The sequence below is a fragment of the Corvus kubaryi genome, unplaced genomic scaffold (genome assembly GCF_017639235.1).
Source record: "Corvus kubaryi isolate FWS band 111438036 unplaced genomic scaffold, C.kubaryi_AGA036_p1.0 split3-73, whole genome shotgun sequence".
Lineage (NCBI taxonomy): Eukaryota > Metazoa > Chordata > Aves > Passeriformes > Corvidae > Corvus > Corvus kubaryi.
The window spans coordinates 47,298,288-47,321,452 of NW_024582091.1; the positions used below are offsets into that span (position 1 = coordinate 47,298,288).

A 23,165-nucleotide genomic window follows, 5' to 3' on the forward strand; every position below is an offset into this window, starting at 1 on the left:
ATGAAATTTGACTTAAAAATACTGACCAGAACACAGGAACATAATATTCTTGCATAGCTAAAGCTAGTAATGTCATGAAATCAAAGTGGGTAAAATCTACATTAGCATGAAGAAAACTGACCAAGTCTCTTGGTCTTTATTGTCAGACAAATTTGTCCAACAGATCACTTCAGGATTCTGGCATTGGCAAAATGTGCATGCCAGACACAGGAAACCAAGAGAAACAAGACAAACCACAGAAGCCTCCAAAACTGTATCATTTTTATAGTTTAGTGAGAAGATGGATGTTCTCACTGTGACTGACCTCCAAGAAGGAGACTTTTAAGCCAATACAAATATTAGCTTATTAAAGTCTCTGAACATTCATATAATATTGGACACAGGACAATCCAGCTTAGTTTATATCCGATTTTAGACCATTAACTGAATGGTACTTTGCTTAGCAATTTACCTTATTAAAAAAACAACCATACAACAACAAAAATCCCCAAACAAAAACCTATCAAAAATGGTCAATGGTTTCTCGTATTTAGCAACCATAATCTAAGAAGTCAGTGTTCTCTATATTTACTCTAGAAATTATTAATAAATCAATACTTAGGTTATTTAGTTCTAGCTAAAACTTTAAAAAAAAAAGTCCACTGTAATTCAGGTGAACATTGAAGGTCATTGTGTTTGCTAATGAAAATGGTTTTAATATAGTAAAGTTAGCACTAGCTAATTTAAAATTGTCTTCATTGAAGAAAAAAAATGGTGAGGTGAAATATCTAAAATTGTATTTAGTTAACAGAACTAGCTAATTGTTAAAAAAAATATGCTAACAGCTGCTAATTGACCTCAAAACATCCCTGTTCACATGCATTCATAAAAATGACTGTAAGTACTGTATTGATATGAGAAGGAATAAAGAGATTTAAGCAGAAATACTCAGTTGAATTTGGGCAAGTCATTTACCTACATGTTCAAAACCATTACAGGATCTGGATGATCACACAATCTCACAGTAATTCTCTGTGATACTGAATATTATAGGTCACATGGGCATTCTGATGAAGGAATGGCCAGCCAGCACTTTCAAAAGTGAAGCTTGATATGACCACCATCAGTAAATTTAGTTTTGCTGGGACCGATTTACCCTTTTAATATGGTATAGCAATGTCATCCATTTTGTAAGAATACTCTAAAGTCCTGCTGATAAAATTAGAAATATTGGTTACAGATATTAAAAAGGTATACTTAGTATTTTATGAGATTATAAAGCAAGCAACACACAAAGTCATGCCTCTGCTTGCCATTTGCTTTCAATTCCTCCTATTCACTTCTTGTTTTCCAACTACCCAACTTTTAAATGCCTACTTTTTTAAAATCACCAAACTATCCTTCCTCCATGTTTTTTTTTCTTCTTTTTCATGGTGTTATATTTTATCCTCCCCAGGCCATCAAAACCTGTAATAATTTCTCCTATTTTGCTACTTAATTATTTTTACTAGAGAGTATTACCTTACCCTATTAAACTCAGGAATAAAGTCTTGCACAAATTCATTTGCATTTATGTTATTGTACCTTCCACAGAGCAGACACCAACACAATAACTCCACATTAAAAGTATAAAACTTGAATGCTATTATATGCTTACACATGTTACATATTTACACATAATGTAACAGATGCCTCTATTCCTGAGAAGAATCCCCTGTAACATGAAGTCAGTATCCAAGACCTCCAAAACACAAATCAGAAACTATACAGAAGTATTTTTAAGAAATCTGCTTTAAGAACATACAATGTAGCTTGCATGTAAGATAATCCCTTAAAATTACCTGTCCTTGATAGTACAAGAAGAAGTAGTTTGTCTCTTATGATGAGCCACTAAAGCAGGAACAAGTGGCCCTTTGATTGAAGGGCCAGGAAAAAGGCAAGGATGCACTGTACAAAATAAACTTGCACACTGATAAATAAGCAATGGATGAAAATTAACTATTTTTATGTTTTCCCTTCAAAGATTCATTCTGTCATTTTTACTGTATTTGTAGGAACACAAAGATTCATCCTAGACAATAGCTCTGTGACTGGAAACACAAACGTTTATTGCTGGCCTATATTAGTAATGTCATACCTGAGAGAATTCTCACTGAAGAGCAACATTAAAGGAGTAGGCATTTTCTAGTGGTGCATGTATTAAAGCCTGTCCTAGAAAATCATTACTTCAATTCCTTCTATCCTGTACCTTCAACACAAATGCAGAAATAAGAGGGCTGATCCCACAAATGTGTGCAAAACATACTCTTTTAAGCAGCTACTTTGTAATTTAATTCAGCTGGTCACCTTAGTTTCATAGATGGAAATTCTCTTAGAGAGAGAAAAAAGTACATTGCAACCTAAGAAACCTCTGCCTCTCATAGTAATTTCAAACTTGAAACTCTTGCAAAATCTCAAAGGCTGAGGGAAAGTATTAATCTCAGGAAGGAAAAGATATTTCACAGGTTAAGATATCTTTCTGTACCTTTATCTGCTGCAGAAAGAAATACTATCCATTCCTAAAAATGGAAAACTTTCAGACGTACCTTTACACTGACTCAAATCCTGATTTTTAATGTAGAAATCTGAAATCTCATCATACTATTTAATGGTAATTCAGTCAAACACAGCAAGGACTCCAGTCTCCTGCATTCTTTCCCTTTAGCTGAACACTGAAGCTTGGCCTGTTGTGATGACAATGCTATTTTGTAACCCTACCTCTGAGGACTGGTATTTTGGGTGTCTGTTGTTGGAGAAGAATACAAATGTGAAACAGGCAGGTTAAACAGAGAAACACATATTTTTTGGATATCATTCTATTAATGTGAGAATTTGGGGATCAGTTATCTGTGATATTCCTTTCTGCAGACTCCAAGTTATTCCCACCACCAACACAACTATATCAAACAGAAAGCTAGCTGTTGAGAGAACAAGTCTTACCTTATAGGGAAAAGAAATAGTTATCAGTGCTGGAAGTATACTGCAGACTGTTATGCACACTTAACAGCAGTTTTAAACCTGTCTTGAAGCCAGATTAGCCTCAAGAGGAAAAAAGAAAGAGGCAAAAAATTATTAACTATTAAAAATTAAGGCACAAACTTGTTCTGCTGCTGTTGTAGAAACTTGGATTGTATGTGAGACCTACATAAAATGCCCAGGGGCAACAAAAAGTGTTTGGAGAAAAATTCAGCATGGGGACTTTGAATAAGAGAACAGAGGAATCTGAATTATTTTATTCCAAACAGTATAGAACTGTACCTTTGAATTCATGCTTTTATAAAAGAGATTATAAATCACTAGTCAGACTAAAGTATATAGCTGGTTTTTAAAGAATCTTTTCTATAATGATGGAATACCCAAAAGGTAAATTTTGACAATGATTAAAAATCCTTCCCATTGTGAACAGTGTGCAGTTCACTGGAATATAGCTCTCTGAACATGACTACGTTCCAGATGATTAAAGATTTCTTCTTCTGTTTCTGGAGTGAGCTGTATATTATCTTTGATTGGAGACAGAGGATCTGACTTTCTACAAGAAGGAAGTTTTTCATACTCTCTGCACAAAAAAACCAAAGACAAAACAAAACGAAAGAATTATATGATATTTTGTTTTTCTAACCACAGGCGAGTAAGAATACACAGGTTAAGACAAAGCAAGACCCCTCACCTAACTACCCACTCCACCTATGAATAAGTACAAAATAAAAATTTGTGATGCAGTTTTGATTTCAATTTTAGTACAACTGAACAACTTCACTGAAAGTGAAAGAATAATAGCTGTTAGCTTTATCTATGAAAGACTGTATGCACACCATCCTACTCTGGTTTGTACATGCCTCCTTGACATTTAAGTCTTCTGAATAAGTGTAGTCTTATAGATATCTCTATATCTCTATATCTCTATCCTGTGAGTCTTGACATTAAGGGAGAACAGATTAGTGTCCCACATGATTTATTTGCCATAAGGTAATGTAACTGTTAAAACATTAGGCTAATTAAGAAACATCTTAAAATCTGACAAAATAAAGAATACTCAGAGCTAAGCAAGTCCTAGCAGTAAAAACCCCCAATTTTGTGAAATGTGTTGAGAAAAAAAATCCCCTAAAAGCTAATAAACTATTGCTTATATAGAAGTAAGTAATGCAAAAATATATATCCCCAGTATAAACACCCAGAGGTTACAAACCAACCAAAACTGCATGACTAAAATGTGCATGGTGGGAACCTAGTCTTCCAACCATCAGCAGAGAGTGCCACCTAGGCTCACACTGTTCTATCGGCCTGTATTTGGATAAATCCAAATATATGAATTTTCTCTGTGTGAGCGACTCTGATCAGACATTCCCAAACAGAGGTCAAGCAATAAATGCACAAACACTTTCACTTCTTCCTTGAAACTGTCAGTCATTCTTACACCCATAAGGAGGATAATAAAAAGTAAGATTTCTAAAAATGTAAATACCACAAGTAATATTTTTTAAACAGAAAGCAGTTGTATGTTTACAATAACCTAAGGCCCAAACTTACTAAAATACATTCATCTGAGTTAACACATGCTTATCAGTATCAACATTTACTACTCAGTGCAAAGAATACTTTTGTTCCACTCACATTTGGAACGTTTGGTTTCAAGTTAGTAAAAATAATTTTGTTTAAATAAGACTTATTTATTCAAAGCTGAGATTGCCACTTAAAGCTGGGAAAACTTCGCCACCAGGAGTTTTTACCTGAGCCCATGGAGATAGTGTGAGTTAGAATACCTACACTTCAGGTTCTGTTTTACATTTTTAAAATAATCATTGCCCTTCAAGTTCAAACCTTGAACCTATCTGCAGAAACTTCAAGTTAGACAAGTCATCTCCACAAGGAAAAACAATAGCATTTTATAATGTGCAAGAATATCTCTTGCAGCCAGATACTCCAGCTAACAGAAATATTCCATCAATTCACCATCATCTTGAAAGCAGAACACTTCTGACAATCAGCCATCTCTAAATGTGAGGGACACAGAGTCTAGTAGAAGCAACCTTGTATTCAACTAAATTTAGCAACTTTTATGCAGCTTTTGCATTTAGATCAATAAATGATTTTTGGTGTTTGATGGCAAACAATGGCAATGATTTTCATATCAATTATGGTAAACTAAATGTACTTATCAATAAAATTCAGTAAATTAATTTTACCTGAGAGTTTTTCCTGGTTAGAAAGAAAAAAGTAATTCTAAGAGTTTATTTACCAAAACCCATGCTTCATGTTTACATCAAGCTTAGGAAGTTATAAATTGTATGTAGAAAATATCTAGTCTTGCACTATTACCCTTATTGAGTTGTATGGAGAACACATGTAGGTCTGCTTAGAAAATTGCTTCTTTGGGAAAAAAGTGTGCAGGGTACTAAGTAAAGGGTTAAAGCAACTCACCTTTTAAATTGGAAGCTTTTCCAGAGTTCACCAATAGTGGATTGCAGTCCCAGCTTATTTTCAGTATCACAGTCCTTTCTCTTCTGCAGAGGTGACAGTTTCCTGCTTAGTCCACTTACTTTAGCTGGTATCAATGTCTTGAGCTTTGTTACCATATGTGACCTTGTATTACTGGATTTACGTAATCCAGGAACCTGTGGGATTTTAATATTGCAGTACACATGGTTAAAATGACAACCTGCAAGCAACAGGTATTATGCTGCAAAGCTTATAATCAAAAAAGCGCTTTACATTGTGTTGAGATAACGCAATCTGAAATGCCACAACAAAGTGTATTTAGACAGTGTCTATAATCTAAAAAATGGCATTTCAAACATAAGACATACTGCAGCTGTAAGAACTGGCAAACCAGCCTCCCTATCTACAAGAAAGACATTGAGGCACTGGAATGGGCCCAGAGAGAGGTGATGGAGCTGTGAAGGGTGTGGAGCACAAGTCTTACGACAAGCAGCTGAGGTAGCTCGTAGTGTTTAGCCTGATGAAAAGGAGGCTCAGGGGGAACCTTTACCACTCTCAACAACTGCCTGAAAGGAGGCTGTAGCCAGGTGGGGGTTGGCCTCTTCTGCCAGGCAACTAGTAATAGGACAAGAGGAAATGGCCTCAAGTTGCACCAGGGGAAGTTTAGAATGGATATTAGGAAAAATTTCTTCCTGCAAAGGGTTGTAAAGCACTGGAACAGTCTGCCCAGAGAAGTGGCAGGATCACAATTCCTGGAAGCGTTCAAAAATTGTGTAGATACAGTACATCAGGATTCAGTACAATGGTGAACATGGTGGTGCTGGGTTGACAGCTAGACCTGACCGTAAAGGTCTTTTCCAATCTTAGTGATTCCATGATTCTATTACTGAAATTACATTGTTTCTACCTTGTCTTGGGGTGACTTTATGATGTGTATCCCGTATCGCTGCCCTATGCCCAGGAATTAATTCTTGTGCCTTTCTATGCCTCTAAACTGAGCCTGAGAGGGGGAAGGAAAAAACTGAGCAAAACTTTTTCAAAGCAGTTTGCAGCTTGTTCAAGGTCACACAGAGATAGAGACTTTTTTTCCCAGCTGTGGGCAGGGGAGTGAGGAAGCACCTGGCTTGCTGCTGCTGGGTCAGTTTCTGGCCAGTTTTTCAGTTTCCTTTTCTCCAGAGAGAGACTGAGAGTTGAACTTTTCTTTCCTTCCCTGGAATTTCGGATTTTCTCCCTTTTCTGCTGGACTGCTTCAATACCAGAGCACATCGGGAGGACTTTCCACCGAGCACAGAGGGCCTGGCCCTGGGCCAAGCCCCAGCTCCAAGGAGACCAAAGGGAGGACTCTGACACTTTCCCAGGTTTTTTCCCCACAGCGAGGGATTTTATTATTTGGCATTATTATCCTTTTCCCGTGTGTTTGGTAAATAAATAGTTTTTATCTCTTTCACTTTCCTTCAAGGAAAATTTATTTTTTCCCGAACCTGGTGAGGGAAGGGTGGTGACCTGCCTTCTCTCAGAGAATATATTTCTAAATTTGGCCAAACTGGCACAATATACTAAGCAGATCTCAGTATTCCAAGGAGGGAAAAAGTGTTTAGAATGTAAGCTAAAAACTGGAACAAGAACACTAGGAAGAAGAAAATAAAATCTTAAAACTACCTGCTTTATAGTATTTTGCTTTTTATTTATCACTTCAACCTTTTTGCAACACGTGAAGGCACTCAAATCCTATGTATCTCTGTAGTACCGAATTACATCAGTTATAACTTAATTTAGCTAACCCAAAAGTAGGCAAAGCTGCATGGTGAACACCTGCTAAGAAACTTAAAGCTAGAGCAGAACACTCTTTTCTATTATCAACATTAGCCTCTTTGCTAAGCTCACAGCAATTGTGTAAAATAATTAGCAGTAAAAACCACAGCTGAAATAGTATCACAGAAATAAACATGAGGTTTTAGGGAGCTCAGAATCACATAAGCATTTGTTAGTAAAAAGCTTTTATTAGTTTTGATATTAGAATTGAATAGGTAGCACTTCACATTTTGGTTTGGAACCACAGTAAGAGATGACAAATTTTTCAGACTGCCTCCCCAGTTACTAAGTTTCTCTACACTTAATCTACATAGCTGATATTCACTTTATGAACATCAGAATAAATTATGCTTTAAGTGATTAACTGCTTCTTCCCTAAATCTGCAACTCATTTTTCCCTTTGGTATGTTCTACTGTATTTAACACCAGCAAACACTTCCCCTGTTTTACACTTGCAGGATCCTAGTAAGAACCCTAACAAGACTTTAGTAAATTCTAAAAGAAAACTGAGACAAAAGTGGTGCTCTTTATCTTTATGGTCTTACTGGTCTACAACTCCCAGGAGTACAAGAGTCTGGGTGTGTCCAAGTTACAATATGACAGACCTTTTGGCTGTTGCTGGCAGGTTAGTTTTCGGCCAAGCCAGTTTTCTGCTGTAATTCCTTCTTATTACTACCAGCACATAAAGGAAAAACAGAGAATTCGTGGCCATAGAAATAAGTGGGGGAAATCCTCCTACTAGCCACTTGCTCTAAACAAACCCAATATATTGTCCTCACAGATTTTCATCAGTTTTTGTTTACTGAAGAGCTCCAACCATGATGAAATTTTGTTTTTACATGATGCTTATATTATATCAGTACTTCCATAATGTGATTCCCCAATATTTAATGTATTCATTCTCCCAATATACCTTCCAAGGTGAGCAAAAAATGTCAAAAATATTAAATACAGCCTTAAAACCAAAGTAATAAAATTCTGAATGCCAGGACGATTTCCTTGCTCAGTCTTGCTGAGGAAAAGCAGGAAAAATGTTAATGCTCCAAAATACAAATGTTAATCTCTCCTTAACAAGTAAGTTCCTAACAATAACCACAAGATGTCACTATTTTACAAACCACACGATATTCTTGTGTGGCAGAGAGAAGCTTGTGACTTTTAGTCTGTTTATAAGAAAACTTAGTAGGCATATACATAGTAGGATGAAAACATCTTCCTGTTACTTATTCATCTTTTGGCCAATTCTAATGGCAACACCTAAGGAGTCAGAGCTGTTAAAGCCTTAGAAGTTTTATCAACTAGACAAATGTATCAAGCTTTTAGAAATGTCCCAAAGACAAGGAACACAAGTTTATTCTTAGACATCTCAGAAACCACAGAGGAATCAAATTACAGTTGTGTCTTGTGACCGTATCTGGACTGTGAACACTACTGCCATTTATATCATTAAGCCTGAAGTGGATTTTCTTGCCTTAGCTTATTTTACACCAAAGTGTTTAAAATCCCCAAACACATTGCAACTTGGTTATCAATCACAGGTGGTTATATTTCACCTCAGCTCCAGTGTAGATGAACAAGAATAAAGCAATGCAAATATTGGCAAGACAAAGCAAAAGTCTTTAATTACAAGTTCTAAAATGTACTAGTAGAAACTCTGATTTCCAGAGTTTAGTAAAGCTCATAAAGTTCGAGGAATTCTTACCTTGGTCTTTATGACTGTATTTTTTTTTCCAGTTTGAACAGCAGAAAATAGTGGAGACAGAACACATCGATCATCATCCAGTTTTGAACTGGAATCAGACTCCTTAAAGAGAAAATTGATTTGGTTTCAAAACAGGTTGCCTTTTTGTAAGCACAATATATGTTTTCATATCTACGTATATATACACACACTTTAAGGTATAATGTTTTCAGCAGTTCTGAGAACTCATACAAAAACCTGTACTTTTTAGCAACACTACAAAGGCCTGCATATGCTTTTTGAAAGCATTTCAGGGACTAAAAGCAGAGAGCCAAAGGTTGCCTACCAGGTGTTTTTATGAGCCACTGCAGTGATAGCAGCAGAAAGACTGAAGGCAAACTAAAACCAGAGAACAGACTTCATTTAAGCTATATTCAATCCATTCTATACAATTACGTTAAGCATTAATAAGAATATGATCATTCTGTGATTCTGTTTAGAGACAAATTTTGTTAGCACAAGTTACATCATCTGTAGGGCACCATTCTGAAAAGGAGACTTCACTGCATAATTTCTTTTATAATTTAAAGTGAAAACAAATGCTGAAACAATGTCTAATTTTCTTACCTTTGCACCTGAGCTGTTGTTGGACACTTGCAGGATTTCTGAAGACTCCAAACTGCATTCTGATGGCTCACAAGACCCGTGAGACTGGGATGACTGTTCCAGTTCTATTAAGGGGGAGGACTCTTCCTCTGATTCATCACACACTGCCCCATTAATCTGATCTTCCTGGGTTACAATGCAGTTGTTTCTCTGCTGGTGAAACTGCTGTGAAAATACAGTATGAGATGGACCAAGACTTCCTGAGTTACTTTCGAGGCTGCTAAACCACTGGAAACAACTTTTCTGCATTTCTCCAGGAGGTTTAAAGACAGTCCTTGATGATTTTTCACTTTCTGAAAACCTAGAAACATCTTCTGCTACATGTTCTGTTTCCTGTTTCTGGCAATCCTGCTCAGCATCTCGAGTTAGATCACCATCATCCTTCTTTGCTGTACTGTCAAATGTAACTGCATCATTGCAGAAAAACCTAAAAAAGAAAAAAAAAAGGAAAAAAAAAAAAAAAGGCAAGGGAGAAGAAAGTTATGCAAATGAGTATGTCATCTCCAATCATTGTCTCTATCCGTCAATTTTATTTTCCAGGTATACTTCCAGACAAATTATTTTGGCAATGGGAAGAGTCCCTAAGGGACACATTTAGCAAATAACAGTAAAAAAAAGTAGGAAAAAGTATCTGTAAAAACGGCATTAATTGACTGAAATACTAAGAAGATTCTTCACCTGAAAGAGAAACATCTAGAAATCCTACAGAATTTAAGAATATATTAATTAACGATAAAGCTAAGCAGTAGTGAAATACTTCAGCACCACTTATCAAGGAAACTAGAACCTTACTACTTTTTTTCCTATGCTATCACAGCAGCTCCTGAGAATACTGAGCACAGATTTAGGGAAGAATCTATCATCAGTCACAACTATTAATTTTTGATGCAACATAAAAAAATACTTTCAAAAACTCCCAGCTCAGAAAGGTGTGCTTTGAAACTAAGGTATTCAGACTGCTCCATAAAATTACAGTGCTCAAAAATATTCAGATTATTTAAGATAAAAATTACACAATAATAGACTTATTTGTGATAGTGTTTTGTAAAACAAATTCAAGTAGCTGTGGCCAAATGTGACTAAATGAAAAAAAACCTAACACAGTCCCTCTTCTCAAAGTGCTGCTGCAGAGATCAGCAATGTCAACTGAATGGGATGTGGTAAGAATAGGTATTTGTCACAGAGTACGACCAGGTTTAGCTTTACTGAAACAAACAAAAGGCCCTGTCAACTTAAGTCCATGTATTCACTCGCTGCTTACATATTTGCCACAAAGTAGCTGCCTTTGGTTTTTTGAGATACATCACATGTTCTTTACCTGGAAAAAAACCCCAGCCAATTCCTAATTAATTTTGATATCCAGAGGTATTGATCACTGAATTAATCACAGGGCTGGAGCACCTCTCCTACAAAGACAGGCTGAGAAAGTCAGCTTGGAAAAGAAAAAGCTCCAGGGAGACTTTACAGCACCTTGCAGTACCTACAGGGGAGCCTACAAGAGAGCTGGAAAGGGACTTTTCACAAGGGCATGTAGTGACAGGACAAGAGGGAAGGATCTTAAGCTGAAGAAGGTTGAAATTAGATATTGGGAAATAATTCTTCACTGTGAGTGTGATGATGCACTGGACCAGCTTGCCCAGAGAAGTTGCATATGCCCCATCCCTGGAAGTGTTCAAGATCAAGCTGGATGGATCTCTGAGCAGACTGGTCTAGTGAAAAGTGTCCTGACAATGTCAGGGGGGTTGGAATGAGATGATTTTAAGGTCCCCTCCAAACCAAACCATTCTGTGATTCTATGAAAAGTCTCAGCCTTCACTTCTGCAGTAAAAAGTGAACATTATCTAACTCACAAAGAGATAGCATGCCTAGCACAAAGGAGCCTCCATCTTGGCTCAGGTGCAATACAGTTGCATAAAAAGTCTGAGGTAGCATTTTTCCTATTTTCAGTATTCGGGCTATTTAGCAACCAGGACAGCAAATAGTATTTTGCTACTTATGAAAATGTGATATAAGCATACCTGCTTCTTGTTCCTGGAACAATTACAACATCCTTCTCTTTGTTTTTCCTTTGTAAAAAGGAAGCGAATTTATTTCTAACTCTGGGCAAGGAATTAGAGCTTTCTTGAGTGATGGAATTCCCTGGAGAATCAAGGCTTTGTATTGCTGACACACTCCTTTGTGCTTGACCATCATCACTCTCCTTCTTGATTCTTTTTGTTTTTGAAAACGAGTATTGCTTCAACAGATCTCCATCTGAGATTTCTTCTGAATCTAAAGACAATTTAAGCATCACTGTAGAAGCACATTCTACAATTAACCAGTTATGAGATAACTAAACATTACATATTTACTCTCACAGGCTTAAAAATATTAGTAAGGTCTGGTAAGAACATTATTGACAATACAGTTTAGATGTCTTTAACACCACTGTTTTCTAGTGCATAGCCTTAAAAATAACTCAGTGAAAAGGTAGACGGAATGAAGGCAGAACAAGTAGAATGAAACTGCATTTGATTGAAAATTGCTAAACTACCTACAGACATTGATAAGTGAGGGATTAGGAAGATATCATGCGTAACAAAGGAAAAAAATAAAGCCCTAGTAGCATAATCAGAAAGCAAAGGAAGCAGAGGAAAACACTTAACATATTAGATAAAGCACAACAGGAACAAAAAAGTGCCTCTTCTATTACAAGCTCATTGTTTATTTGAGCACGCATAACTCAGGTGGTATAGAAGACAAGATATCACAGATGTACTAGAGAAAATGAAAAAGTTGGCATAAAGAACACCTATACAGGGGACGGAGGCTACACAGTCTGAGTACAGAAAACATTCTTTATGTTCTCTCTGACCTAATATCAATGCTAGGAAAAACAGGCTGTTTTAACTTCTTCACATGCCATTTTAAGATAGAAATTAAAACCAAAACTATATCAAAATACAAATTGTATTGAACATAGCTTGAAATTTATAGTAAACCATTTGTAGCAGAGTTTTATAGCAAACCAAAGAAAGTTAAAATCAAGTCCTGTTGAAAGTTTGCTGTCACCCTTAATCATTATCTAGGCTTGTTAGTCTTGTAGTTTGTTGAAAACAGAATACAGACAATAACAGTTATGAGTTAAGCCTCTGAAGTCTCATACCATAAAGTACAAGATAAAATCCTTTCTTTTCCCACAGCCTTCTACTGTTATTCATATACTTATTTAATAAAAACATACCACTCCTTGGCCTTTTTGCCAAGAGCTCTTTGCCTGCAAGCTTTAGTCCTTTAACACTAATTATCTTCTCCATCCCTTTGGTTGTTGGTTTCTCTGGGAAATGCATTTTAGGAGGAGCAGTATCTTCAGTGGGGCCAAACTTGTACTCTCTGCTCCAAATGCTATTTACACGATTATCACGTCGGTCATTCCACCCACAACTTCTCTGCTGCACAGGCTACAAAAAAACAAAAACCAAGACATAGGTTTATAATCTTGCCTTCTATATATGATTTCTTGACTTAGCATACAAGGAAGGACACTTTGACATTTGGACATCTAGTGATATACTCTACATAAACCATTTTTTGTTCTCACAATTCTCATGCTTTTCGTGCTTCTTTTTGTGCTGCCATGATGTCTCCATTTCAATATGGCACAAGTGACTACTTGCTCATCTCAGACCAAATTTAAAGTTTAAATTTTTTTTTTATTCAAGAAAACAATTTTGGATTATTCTTGGAAGAAATCCAAAACACTGAGAATTCTCTCTTTAAATCATTCACTTCTGTAAATAGATTTAAGGACTTACCAAAAGTGTCTGGAAGTAAAACAAATATTGAAGTAAAATGCCATGAAAAATAAAACTTTACCTTTAGAAAGAGTGAGAATTATGTGTGTGGGAGCACACAGTTTCTGTAATGCCAGAATAGCTTTCACTGAAAATTCATTTGTGGATAACACTGAATCAGATTTTCCCGTTAACGTTCAGACCCACATCGAATTCTTAACAAAGAACAAAGATGTTACCTGTGCCGTGTCGGGGCTGTAGTTATCAATTTGCTCCATTGTACCAATATCAATGTTGCCAATGGCAATTTGAAAAGCAGTATCATCACCAACATGTCTGTTCCCATCACAGTAAAGGAAAATATCTGAACACTACATTGTATTTCAACAACCGTACCATGAAAGTTAGAACAGCCGCTCTCCCAGTTTTGGTCTAAAGAGCATTTGGGCCAAAGCGATTACTACTACTGCTCCTGGCTCAATATGATGTACAGCAATTGTAATAGATCTGCACTCCTTGGCAAGTCATCAAAGTCAAAATTAAATCCTTCAATTATCAGCAGGAGAGGCAGCAACTTTCTCCTTCCTAATTTCTGGAAATGCCAGAGATGAGGTGGCTTGAACATACAAAGCTAGTAACTACATCAACAGTCCCCTTTCCTTCATTTTCCTAATCTTCCATGTTGAAATTTACGTTGCACAGATGTGGCAAAATGCTACCTCTCTTGTATAGGAAGAGGGATCTGGTAAAACAGGAAATGTTAAATTAGAGAATGAGTTGAACACAAATTGGAAGAATTAAACTGGGAGAGATTGTAACATACAACACAGGCAGAAATTCAAGACAGCCATACAGCAATGAGTTTATGTTTAACCTGTATTTAACAATTTGTTTTCTAAAGAGAAAAAAAAATATCAATAACTTTTGCCTAAAACAATGTATCAATGATAGGTCACTTAGCTACCCCCTGCACTTTTAAAAAATTGATTAAAATCAGAGCAAAGGAGAAAAGAAGAAACCCCCCCAAAAGTTTAAGACTGCAGAAAAGCCAGGCTTTAGTCAACAGCAGGGAGGCAACAAAAAAATCTAAGTACACCACAGATACAATAAAAATTAAAAGATACCACATCAGCTCACCCTTATTTGCCCATTCTGCTGTTTCAACACAAAGGATACCGTCCTGCATAAGTTAGTGTTTCTGGATCAATATCATCTCCATATGCATTCAGAGGAACTAATTTTCTGTTGACAGGATCAAAAACTAACTGATACAGGAATGTATTATTAGCTCGTGTAAAACCCTGTATGTATTCTTCTGGTACTGTTATATTCATCTTCAAGTACTGCCCCATTTTCTTAATAACCTGTCAAAAAAGAAATTACTCAACTGTTTCATTTCAACAGTTCACACAAAAGGCTAAATACATTTCAATTATTAATTATATTTGCTTGTAATTAAATGCAGAATGAGTGTCCTACTACAACAAGCCGATTCATCTTAGAAAGGAAAGAAAATGGAACTTCGTACATTATTTTCCCACTCAGATTGTTTCCAATCACGTAAATAACACAACTTTTTATAATTCCTTGTTCAGTAAATAAATAAATACAAAATGTGATTAGAAAAACAAATAATCTCCTAAAGGTGTATTTGTTTAAACTAATGCACATCAAATTTTTATCATTCATATTATCAGGACATAGAAGCAATATGTGGGTGTTTTTATAAGGAAACAAAAGCAGAACTTAACCAGAATAAACCCTGGCATATTACTCAGAGATAAATTAAAGCAAATAATGATTTACATGGGAAAAGTTCAAAGTTCCCTTTTTACCTCCACAAAAGCCAAACCAGTTGCTTTGATGTCTGCTCTATATGATAAAAAACATTTTAAAATGAAAAATCATAGTTCTTTGTCTATGAAAGAAAAAAAAATACACTAAAACACACAAGCAATTTGAGAAAGAAGACAACACACTAAGTTAATTAAACTGCATACTAAAATGCTTTTCTGGATTAGATTTACCTGCCTCCAGGACAGCCCCATGAGGTATTCTTATTAGCTCTTAACCTCTCTAATCCCTTACTACTCACAGAGAAATTACTCCCGCCCCTCTTAGCCTTTTTATTTCCTAATATGAGATTTTTTAAAATTTCATACATTGGACAAGAAAAAAACACCCTATAGTGATTTGTTTTGCATCATATCACACTTTTCTTCCATACTGTTTTTAATATAGAAATGTCCATATCCATACATACATCATTAACTAAGATTCCCAATCCCTACTCCTCCCCCCCCACAGATAAATATGTACTTATACAAAAGTAACAGTTCATTTAGCAGTTCCAGTAACTAATCTGCAGAAACAAAAGAAAGTGGTAATGAGGGGGGGGAAAAATCCAAAGTCTTAGAAAAAATTAAGTTTCCCTTCAAACAGAATATACAACTGAAGGATTAGAACAACTCTTTATCTAAGTTTACTTTGGTGTATTTCTTATAAATATATAAAAGCTTCAACATTTAAGTTTAGTTCAGCATCTTTTTTATAAGCACAGGTAAAAATTACTTTTTAGTATTCTCCTCAAAAATGCAGGAAGTCAAGAACCCTTCATATTTTCAACTGAGTGTTAAATTTCATATATACTGATATAGGCTCCCAAAAAACCAAAACACAAAGCAAAACTGAGTTTACCTTTATAATATCTGGATTGTTGGCTAATCTTATTAACTTGCATGCTTTAGCTAACCCAATTCCATGAATTGATGGGAGGTAGTCACAACCAGAAAGAATACACATATAGCGGAATTTCTCTTCTGTAAATACATTTCCAAGCTGCTTACAGTTTCCTAGTCGAGCTTGATCTATCTCTAGTCCATTTCCAAACTTATCAATTTTCAGAAACACCTAAAAATTAAGAGGAAGCGAAAATAGTAATTTTCATCCATATAAGCTGGTTCATTGCACTTGGTGGAAACAACAGAGGCAAAGCGCTCTTCTCATCTCTTCTGTTTCCCACATTTACTGCAGAAGAGTTAATCCATACATCAAACATATTTGGCAACTTCAAACTCTGTTTTTCAGGTATCAGCAAGAGGTAAAGGCCATTAGTATTCTCTTCTATACCTTTTTACATCCAAAAGCTAAGAGATCAGAGTCTTCTGTAATTATAGCTTGAACCATGCCTGTCTTATTAAGATAAGCCAGCTGAGCATCCGCTTCATAAGGAGCAACAATACAATCAACTCCCTGGGCTCGTGCAGCCTGTATGTAAACAAGAAGCATACACATACTTTGCATTAATTTTCAGTAATCCCCTAAGAGATCTGAAAACAAAAACAACTTTCAAGCAGTTTAGATCCATATATATTGGTTTACAAAAACAACCTTTCCTGGGTTGGCCTGTAACACTATGGTCATTGCATCTGACCACAGGTGGCAGCTTCAAACTCATGCAAGTTATATTCTGAACAAAGGAGAACCACACTGAAACAAATTTAATACTGTTTTGATAAAATCCTATGACTCCATTGAATGTACAGCAAAAAACTACTAGAACAGTTTTTAAGCAGCCAAATTTTTTTCTGTAGTCTATGCTCAGAAACTAGACAAGGGAAAATGTATATTAAAAAAATTGATTATTTTTTGTGCAGCAAAAGTAAAACAGAGATGTTAACAAATTCAGCTCATAGCAGTAAGAAGACATGTATTTTGTTCAACACATCATTATTATTTATACAAATGAACATAATTAACTTCAAGTTTGTTAGTTGTGCCTAACACAACCCAGTAACAAGCAGGATGGAATACTTCTCTTGTCTATATAGAAGAGGTAGTGATGTAGCTGCAAAAATGCAGAGTAGGATATGCTACCTATTGCATAGTTTTTTTTTTTTTTTTTTAACTGGCATTATCAACAACGTTGCCAACTTACTTTAATAACTTCATGAGCCATAGCATGGGTAATATTTACACTGCGCCCAAAACATTCCCTAGCTTCTGACAGTCTCCCTTCCTGCAACAATTGTTTCCCCTTCAGGAGACTGGCTTGACGCTTCCTAAAAGAAAGACAAAAATAACCACCAATCTCAGATTATTTTTCACTTAAAAGGACAAACAGCAGAAAGGACTAGGAAAGACAGGTAGGAAAGGGGGAAAAAATTCCAACACCTTCCAAATCTGGGCTACTGCATAATTTTTTAAAACTAGAAAATTAGATAACTAAGTCATTGTATTGACAAGGATAACTAGATTTGAATGCTGAAATTTATAATATTTTCTCAGAAAACAGTGACAAATCAGGAACTGAAATCAGCAGTGTAAAAGAAGAAATGTACCCACTCTCAGCTTGCAGTAAAATAGATTTAATGGGAGTTGGGAGTGTCTGACACCAGATACTTATTGATTTAGAGGACAGAGAACCTAATTTACTTAATTTCATATATCGGAAACTGTACACTTCACGCTGAAGAAAGCACGTGTCTCATGAGAATTCATAAATAACAACCGCGACTGAAAAATTCTCACAGCTTCAGTAAAAAGTCCCATTTAGAGGGACCTGAATCCAAATCTGAAACAGGTTTATCTTGCTAGTTGTAGAGAAAGATGAGGAAAGGGGTGCTATTTTAAAACAAAATTAGACTGCGAAAAGGTATTTTTGTCCAGAGATCACAAGTGCGGGTGAACTAAAAGCCTCTAACACATTACAGGAACTAATGCTCAAAGGTTTACTTCCTTCCTCTATAAAATGGCTTTCATTGATGAAGTGCATTTCTATTTTTGGAATAAAACCTCTAAGAAGTTTGTATGATTGTAGCCATAAATTAAAAGAAATCACATTATATTGCAGGGGGGTTTACCAGAGCTTACTACCTAGCTGAAGTTTGAGGGTTTTTGATTTTTACTGTAGTGATAAAACTGATTTGCTTGCAAATCAATACAGTTCAGTACTTACTCTCGTCGTGCCTTTTCCACTTCCTTCTTAGAGGGTAGGGTACATCCATCAAATACCAAAATTGGTTTAATTCCAAATGAGAGGAGCATATGAACAAGTTTCATACAGAAAGCTACATAACTATCAACAAAAACAAAAGTAACATAAGAAAGATAAACTTCTATTGTTAATCACAAGTCTAATACATATTTTCCACTTGCAGGAAAGGAGAACTGTAAGTTTAGGACTAACTATTGTTCAAAAATCGTAACAGGCTGTATATTTCCCCAGTATCACAAAAAAGTAAGAACACTTGAATGCTGTTTGGTTGGGTTTGTTACCAAGAGAAACAGTCCACCTCCCAGTTCAGAACTGGACTGACTGCTCCTCTCTCCTAGACAAGATGAAGAATTCGAGTATAATTGAGTTTGACTTTGCTACATTAGGATTCCACATTGACAAAAACTTGAACAGTTAAAACATGGATCATCTTTTTACTTTCAGCAACTCAATTCATAATGGCCGGGGAAACAGAAAGCAGAAAAGCAGTCAGTACATGACCTCTCACCAGAAAGGCAGACTAAATGCACTTTTGTAGAGCTGGCAGAAGTGATGCGGTTATTAAATCTCTCTTGCAGAACTATCCACTCTTCTCTCCAGATAGTGGATATATCCTACGGACAAGACATGCAAACATATCTTCCCATACTAAAAATACAGGCACAGCACTGAAAATATTCCAAAAGACAGAAAAGTTCCCCACTAACTGTGAAGATGGTATATGGACCAGGAAACAATCCTCCACTGGCTTCGAAGCCCATCCCTTGAAAAAATATTCATAGGGAATTCCAGATGTAATTTATTCCCTCAGACCGCTCATCTTCTTACCTGTTATTTCTACAGATCTGTATGAGATAATTTTATCAGCAGCACAGAACTAAAATCTAATAACTGCTGTAAACACTTAACCAAGCACATTGCAATGATGCTCAATTTAAAAAAAAAAAAATCAGGATTTTTTTATTTTAAGGACACTGTTTGAAACAGCAAGAGCAACCTCATCAATAGAGGATGAGAGGGGAAGGAGAGTGGGGTTTAGAAGCATTTAGAATGCAAGGATATGAGCACTGAAGAAACCAGATTTAGAGCTACCAAAAATAACTATGATTTTTGAAGTACAGGAGCAAATAGCACTGTAGCTATATAATACCTTCATCCGGATGAATTTTAAAGTGTGAAAGGACTCTACACTATAGTTAAGGTGCCAGTCTAGGATCATATGTGCATGGAAACGAGATTTGCCCATAAAGTATTCATGTATTTAAATTCAACCATTCCAAAGTTTCCTATGACTATGAATATTTCTCCTGACAGTCAATTTTTTCCTCAACTGAAGTGTATCCTATTCTCAGGACTCTGAGGAACCTCCACTATCTTCAAGGCAGGGTTGGATTGAAACTCCACAGTTCTCCAAATCAACAAAAGCAGGAGTAAATATTTGAATCCATTTGCACCAACTCTCTCTTGCCTCCAATCAAACATCTGATGCATCCAAGGTCCCCTGGGTGGTGCCAAGCAATAGGACAAGAGGCAGCAACCAAAACACAGGAATTCCACTAGAATATAAACAGAACTTCCTTACTGTGCAGGTAACCGAGCACTGAAACAGGTTGCCCAGAGAGGTTTTAGAGTTTCTTTCTTCTCTGGAGATATTTGAAAGCCATCTGGACACAATCTTGAGTAATGTGCATGAGATGACATCCAGTGGTCCCTTCCAAACTTAACTATATTCAATCTAAAACAAGAGTCCAACCCACTTTTTCAGAGATGGGCAAGAAATTATGCAAACCTGATCTAAGGTGTGGAGTTGAATTTGACATATGACCACAATTTTTGCGCTTTTCCTTCCCTAGAAATATAACTGTGTAAATGTGTTTTAGAAAAGCTACTTTAACTAAAAACGTAGTATGTTAAGCAAGATATCTTACACTTTATTCAGAGCACAACACATCTCTCATAATTTCTTGGTATCATTATGACCTTTGTCACAGCAGTATTTACAAACTCTCTGCATACAAAAAAGATGCCTAAAAATAATATTAAACTTGAAATTAAAGAATTGCATGTACAGAATTTCATCAGAGAAATTAGATTATAGTTGAGAGCGACACATGCTAGGGAAAAAACCTGACACAGTCAATGGTATTTTAACCAAAAAATATTTTTGACAGTTTTTCTCCCAATGTATACTTTAATATTATTTTATTTTGCACAGCTGGAAAGCTGTTCACTTATCGCCAAAAATTTCCAATTCCAAAGAGTTCAACTGAGAATTCAAAACCAATAGTAAGAAGATAAACTACTAGTTCAAGAAACACCAAGTTAACAAAACTTTAATCTGCAGAAAGGCCGAGACTTAAGTGTAAGAAAGACTTACATATCTGTGGGCTCTCCTCGGGCCAGCTTTTCAGCACAAGCATAGGCGCCTTTGTGCAGCCAGCAGTAGGTGTCCACAGCTACCGTCAGCCCTTTGTATTTCTTCACGTGGGAAGGCTCGGCAGCCTCCTTGATAAACTGGAGCAGGCCCTGGATCCCCATGATGCCGCAGAGCGGGGAAAAAAAGGAAAGGCGAAAGAACGAAGCCGAGTGCTTTGTGCTATGTATCTTCGCTCGAGGGCCGCCAGGTCAGCTCACAGACGGGGCACCGGGCCGTGCCAGGGCCACGAGATGCTCCTGCGGGTGCCCCCACGCACCCGAGCTCGGGCCACCTCCCCACGCGGCGCCAGCGGCTGTACCTCGTTGCGGTCCGGCGCTGCCCGGGGAGTGGGGCGAGAGAGGGACCGAAAGACGCGGGGACACGGCCCGCGCCTCCTCTCGCCTCCGCTGGCCGGGGCAGACGCGGCTCCTCCGGCCCGGCCCGGCCCGGCCCAGTCCGGCTCAGCTCGGCCGTGGCGCGCGGCGGCCGCCCGGCGCTTTCAAGCAGCGCGCGCTGAGCGCCGTGGCCCCGCCCCGCGCGCGGGGACTACGATCCCCATGGTGCCCCGCGCGGGCGGGGCCGGGGCTGGAGCGCGGCCGGCCTGAGCCGCCGTGGGACAGCCCATTCCTGACAGCATTCGTGACAGCGGGCGTGCGGCTGACACAGCTCGTGGCTAACAACGACGAACGTGACATTATTAATAAACATGAAATACGCTGAAATCAAAAGGCCGCACAGAATTGTATCAGGACAAAGGACTGCAGCTAACCCAGCGGGAGGGGAGGGGAAGGGCTGACGCGAGTCACTGACGGCGAAGGATCAAGAGAGGGACAGATGTTACTGTTGCAGCACTGAAACCCTGGGGTTAATTCATGAACGGATGGTCAAACTTACTATTATGTGATAAAGGTTCTTTTTCTTGACAGTTAACATATGGGTGTGTATGCTTGCATAAATAAAAACAAAAATTGCAGTAAGTAAACGTAGGCCTATATCTACCAGATAAGAGCTTCTTTTTCTTTGTGCCATTTTGAAGTCGATACAGTTCCTTGATATTTTGACTCGGTTATATGGATGACTCAGTCAACAGTGTAGAAAAGCAGACAGCAAAGCTTCAAATCAATGCGTTCTGAAAAGAGCGCATCTGAATTACAACTTCTCAGCTAAGAAACACATAGAAATAACTTGGCCACAGTGACAGCATAAGATGTTTTAATGTTGAAAATACTGACTGAATTCTACTTTGCCAATTCTTTTTCCACTCCGTGATTCTGACTATATATGACACACTCAACAAGTTTTAAATGCAATCGCAGTTAGAATTGTATTTGGATTAGGTTCACTTCTCTTACGAATATGTTCTTCTATCACTTCTGACATTTCTTTTTCTATCAAACTGCTGTGCTCATGGGAAGAACAGTAATCAGAGTAGACAATGTAATGTACCAATATCATTCAAAATCTCATGTGCAATTCACTTAAATATACTTTTGACTACTTTCTGTAAATTATGTTAAAAACAGTCCTAACGTGAACCTCAGATTCAGAAGCATTGGAGCCAATAAACTTGCATTGAAGAAAGCCAGAGTTACACAACTCTTGCTTAGCTCAGATTTTCCTTTTCAATTCCTTCACCTGAAAGGATGGATACTTTGGAATTGAAGAGTTAGCACAACATGCCTTAACAATAAGTTTATTATGAATATCTTCAGCCATGTATGAACCAGTATGACCCATCCTCATGACATCTCATAACTTCTATAAAATAACAGAATACAATGATACAATGAGTCAAAGGCTTTGTTGGTTTCAGTAGAGCTATATTGACTTAAAACTGGCTAAAGATACTGATCTTTTAAGTTCAACGGTGTCTCTTGGAAGAAAGTAGTCAGATGGCAACATTTTGGTGCATTATTCCTTTGAAGAATACCATAGTATTGCAGTTTTATTTCCCATAGGTACCAGATGAAACAGGGAAGCAGCACCACATTATGATTAGTTACAAAGCTTGTAGTAATACATAGAATTATTTTCTTTCACAAGTAGTTCCTCTATCTGGAGAGCTGGTAAGACTAGAAATTACTATGCCAAATCTCTGCTGTGTGTATTTTCTTTCCTTAGGCAGCTTTGTAATAGTGACTTGCAGAATACATTTTAAAGAGATCTCAAAGTAAAAAGTAGAGCAGAAACATTTTGTTTTCTTTTCAATTGTTTTCTATCATAAAATAAAAAAAAGAAGAGCCATTCTGAGTATAGCCCTGTTGACCCCTAGTAGAAACATGAGATAGGTGCCCAAGATAAGTACACTGAAGTACCTCTAGAACTGCTTCTTTCTCAACACAGCTCTTCTAAAGAGAGGAAATGGGA

The 23,165-nt window shown here is 37.1% G+C and overlaps 1 protein-coding gene across 1 annotated transcript; it reads right to left on the reverse strand.

Annotated features, from left to right (window-relative positions):
• Positions 1-256: 256 nt before the first annotated feature.
• On the reverse strand, positions 257-21,282 carry EXO1 (exonuclease 1). The gene is made up of 13 exons (XM_042017186.1): positions 20,760-21,282; positions 18,344-18,463; positions 17,324-17,447; positions 16,516-16,653; positions 16,084-16,296; positions 14,563-14,750; positions 13,626-13,722; positions 12,837-13,053; positions 11,632-11,884; positions 9,575-10,040; positions 8,969-9,070; positions 5,437-5,630; positions 257-3,574 (listed from the first exon to the last, which is right to left on the reverse strand). Exons 1-13 carry the CDS (start codon positions 20,918-20,920, stop codon positions 3,433-3,435), a joined length of 2,415 nt encoding a protein of 804 aa, XP_041873120.1. The 5' UTR covers positions 20,921-21,282; the 3' UTR covers positions 257-3,432.
• Between the last annotated feature and the right edge of the window lie 1,883 nt (positions 21,283-23,165).

What these genes read in the sequence shown, in the direction of transcription:
- EXO1 (XM_042017186.1), bottom strand. Translation starts at nt 20,920, where the DNA reads ATGGGGATCCAGGGCCTGCTCCAGTTTATCAAGGAGGCTGCCGAGCCT. An exon ending in GGCAAAAAGGCCAAGGAGTG is followed by an intron (nt 11,885 to 12,836) that starts GTATGTTTTTAT and finishes AATTGTCTTTAG; the next exon opens with ATTCAGAAGAAATCTCAGAT. An exon ending in ATACAGTCATAAAGACCAAG is followed by an intron (nt 5,631 to 8,968) that starts GTAAGAATTCCT and finishes AAAATCCCACAG; the next exon opens with GTTCCTGGATTACGTAAATC.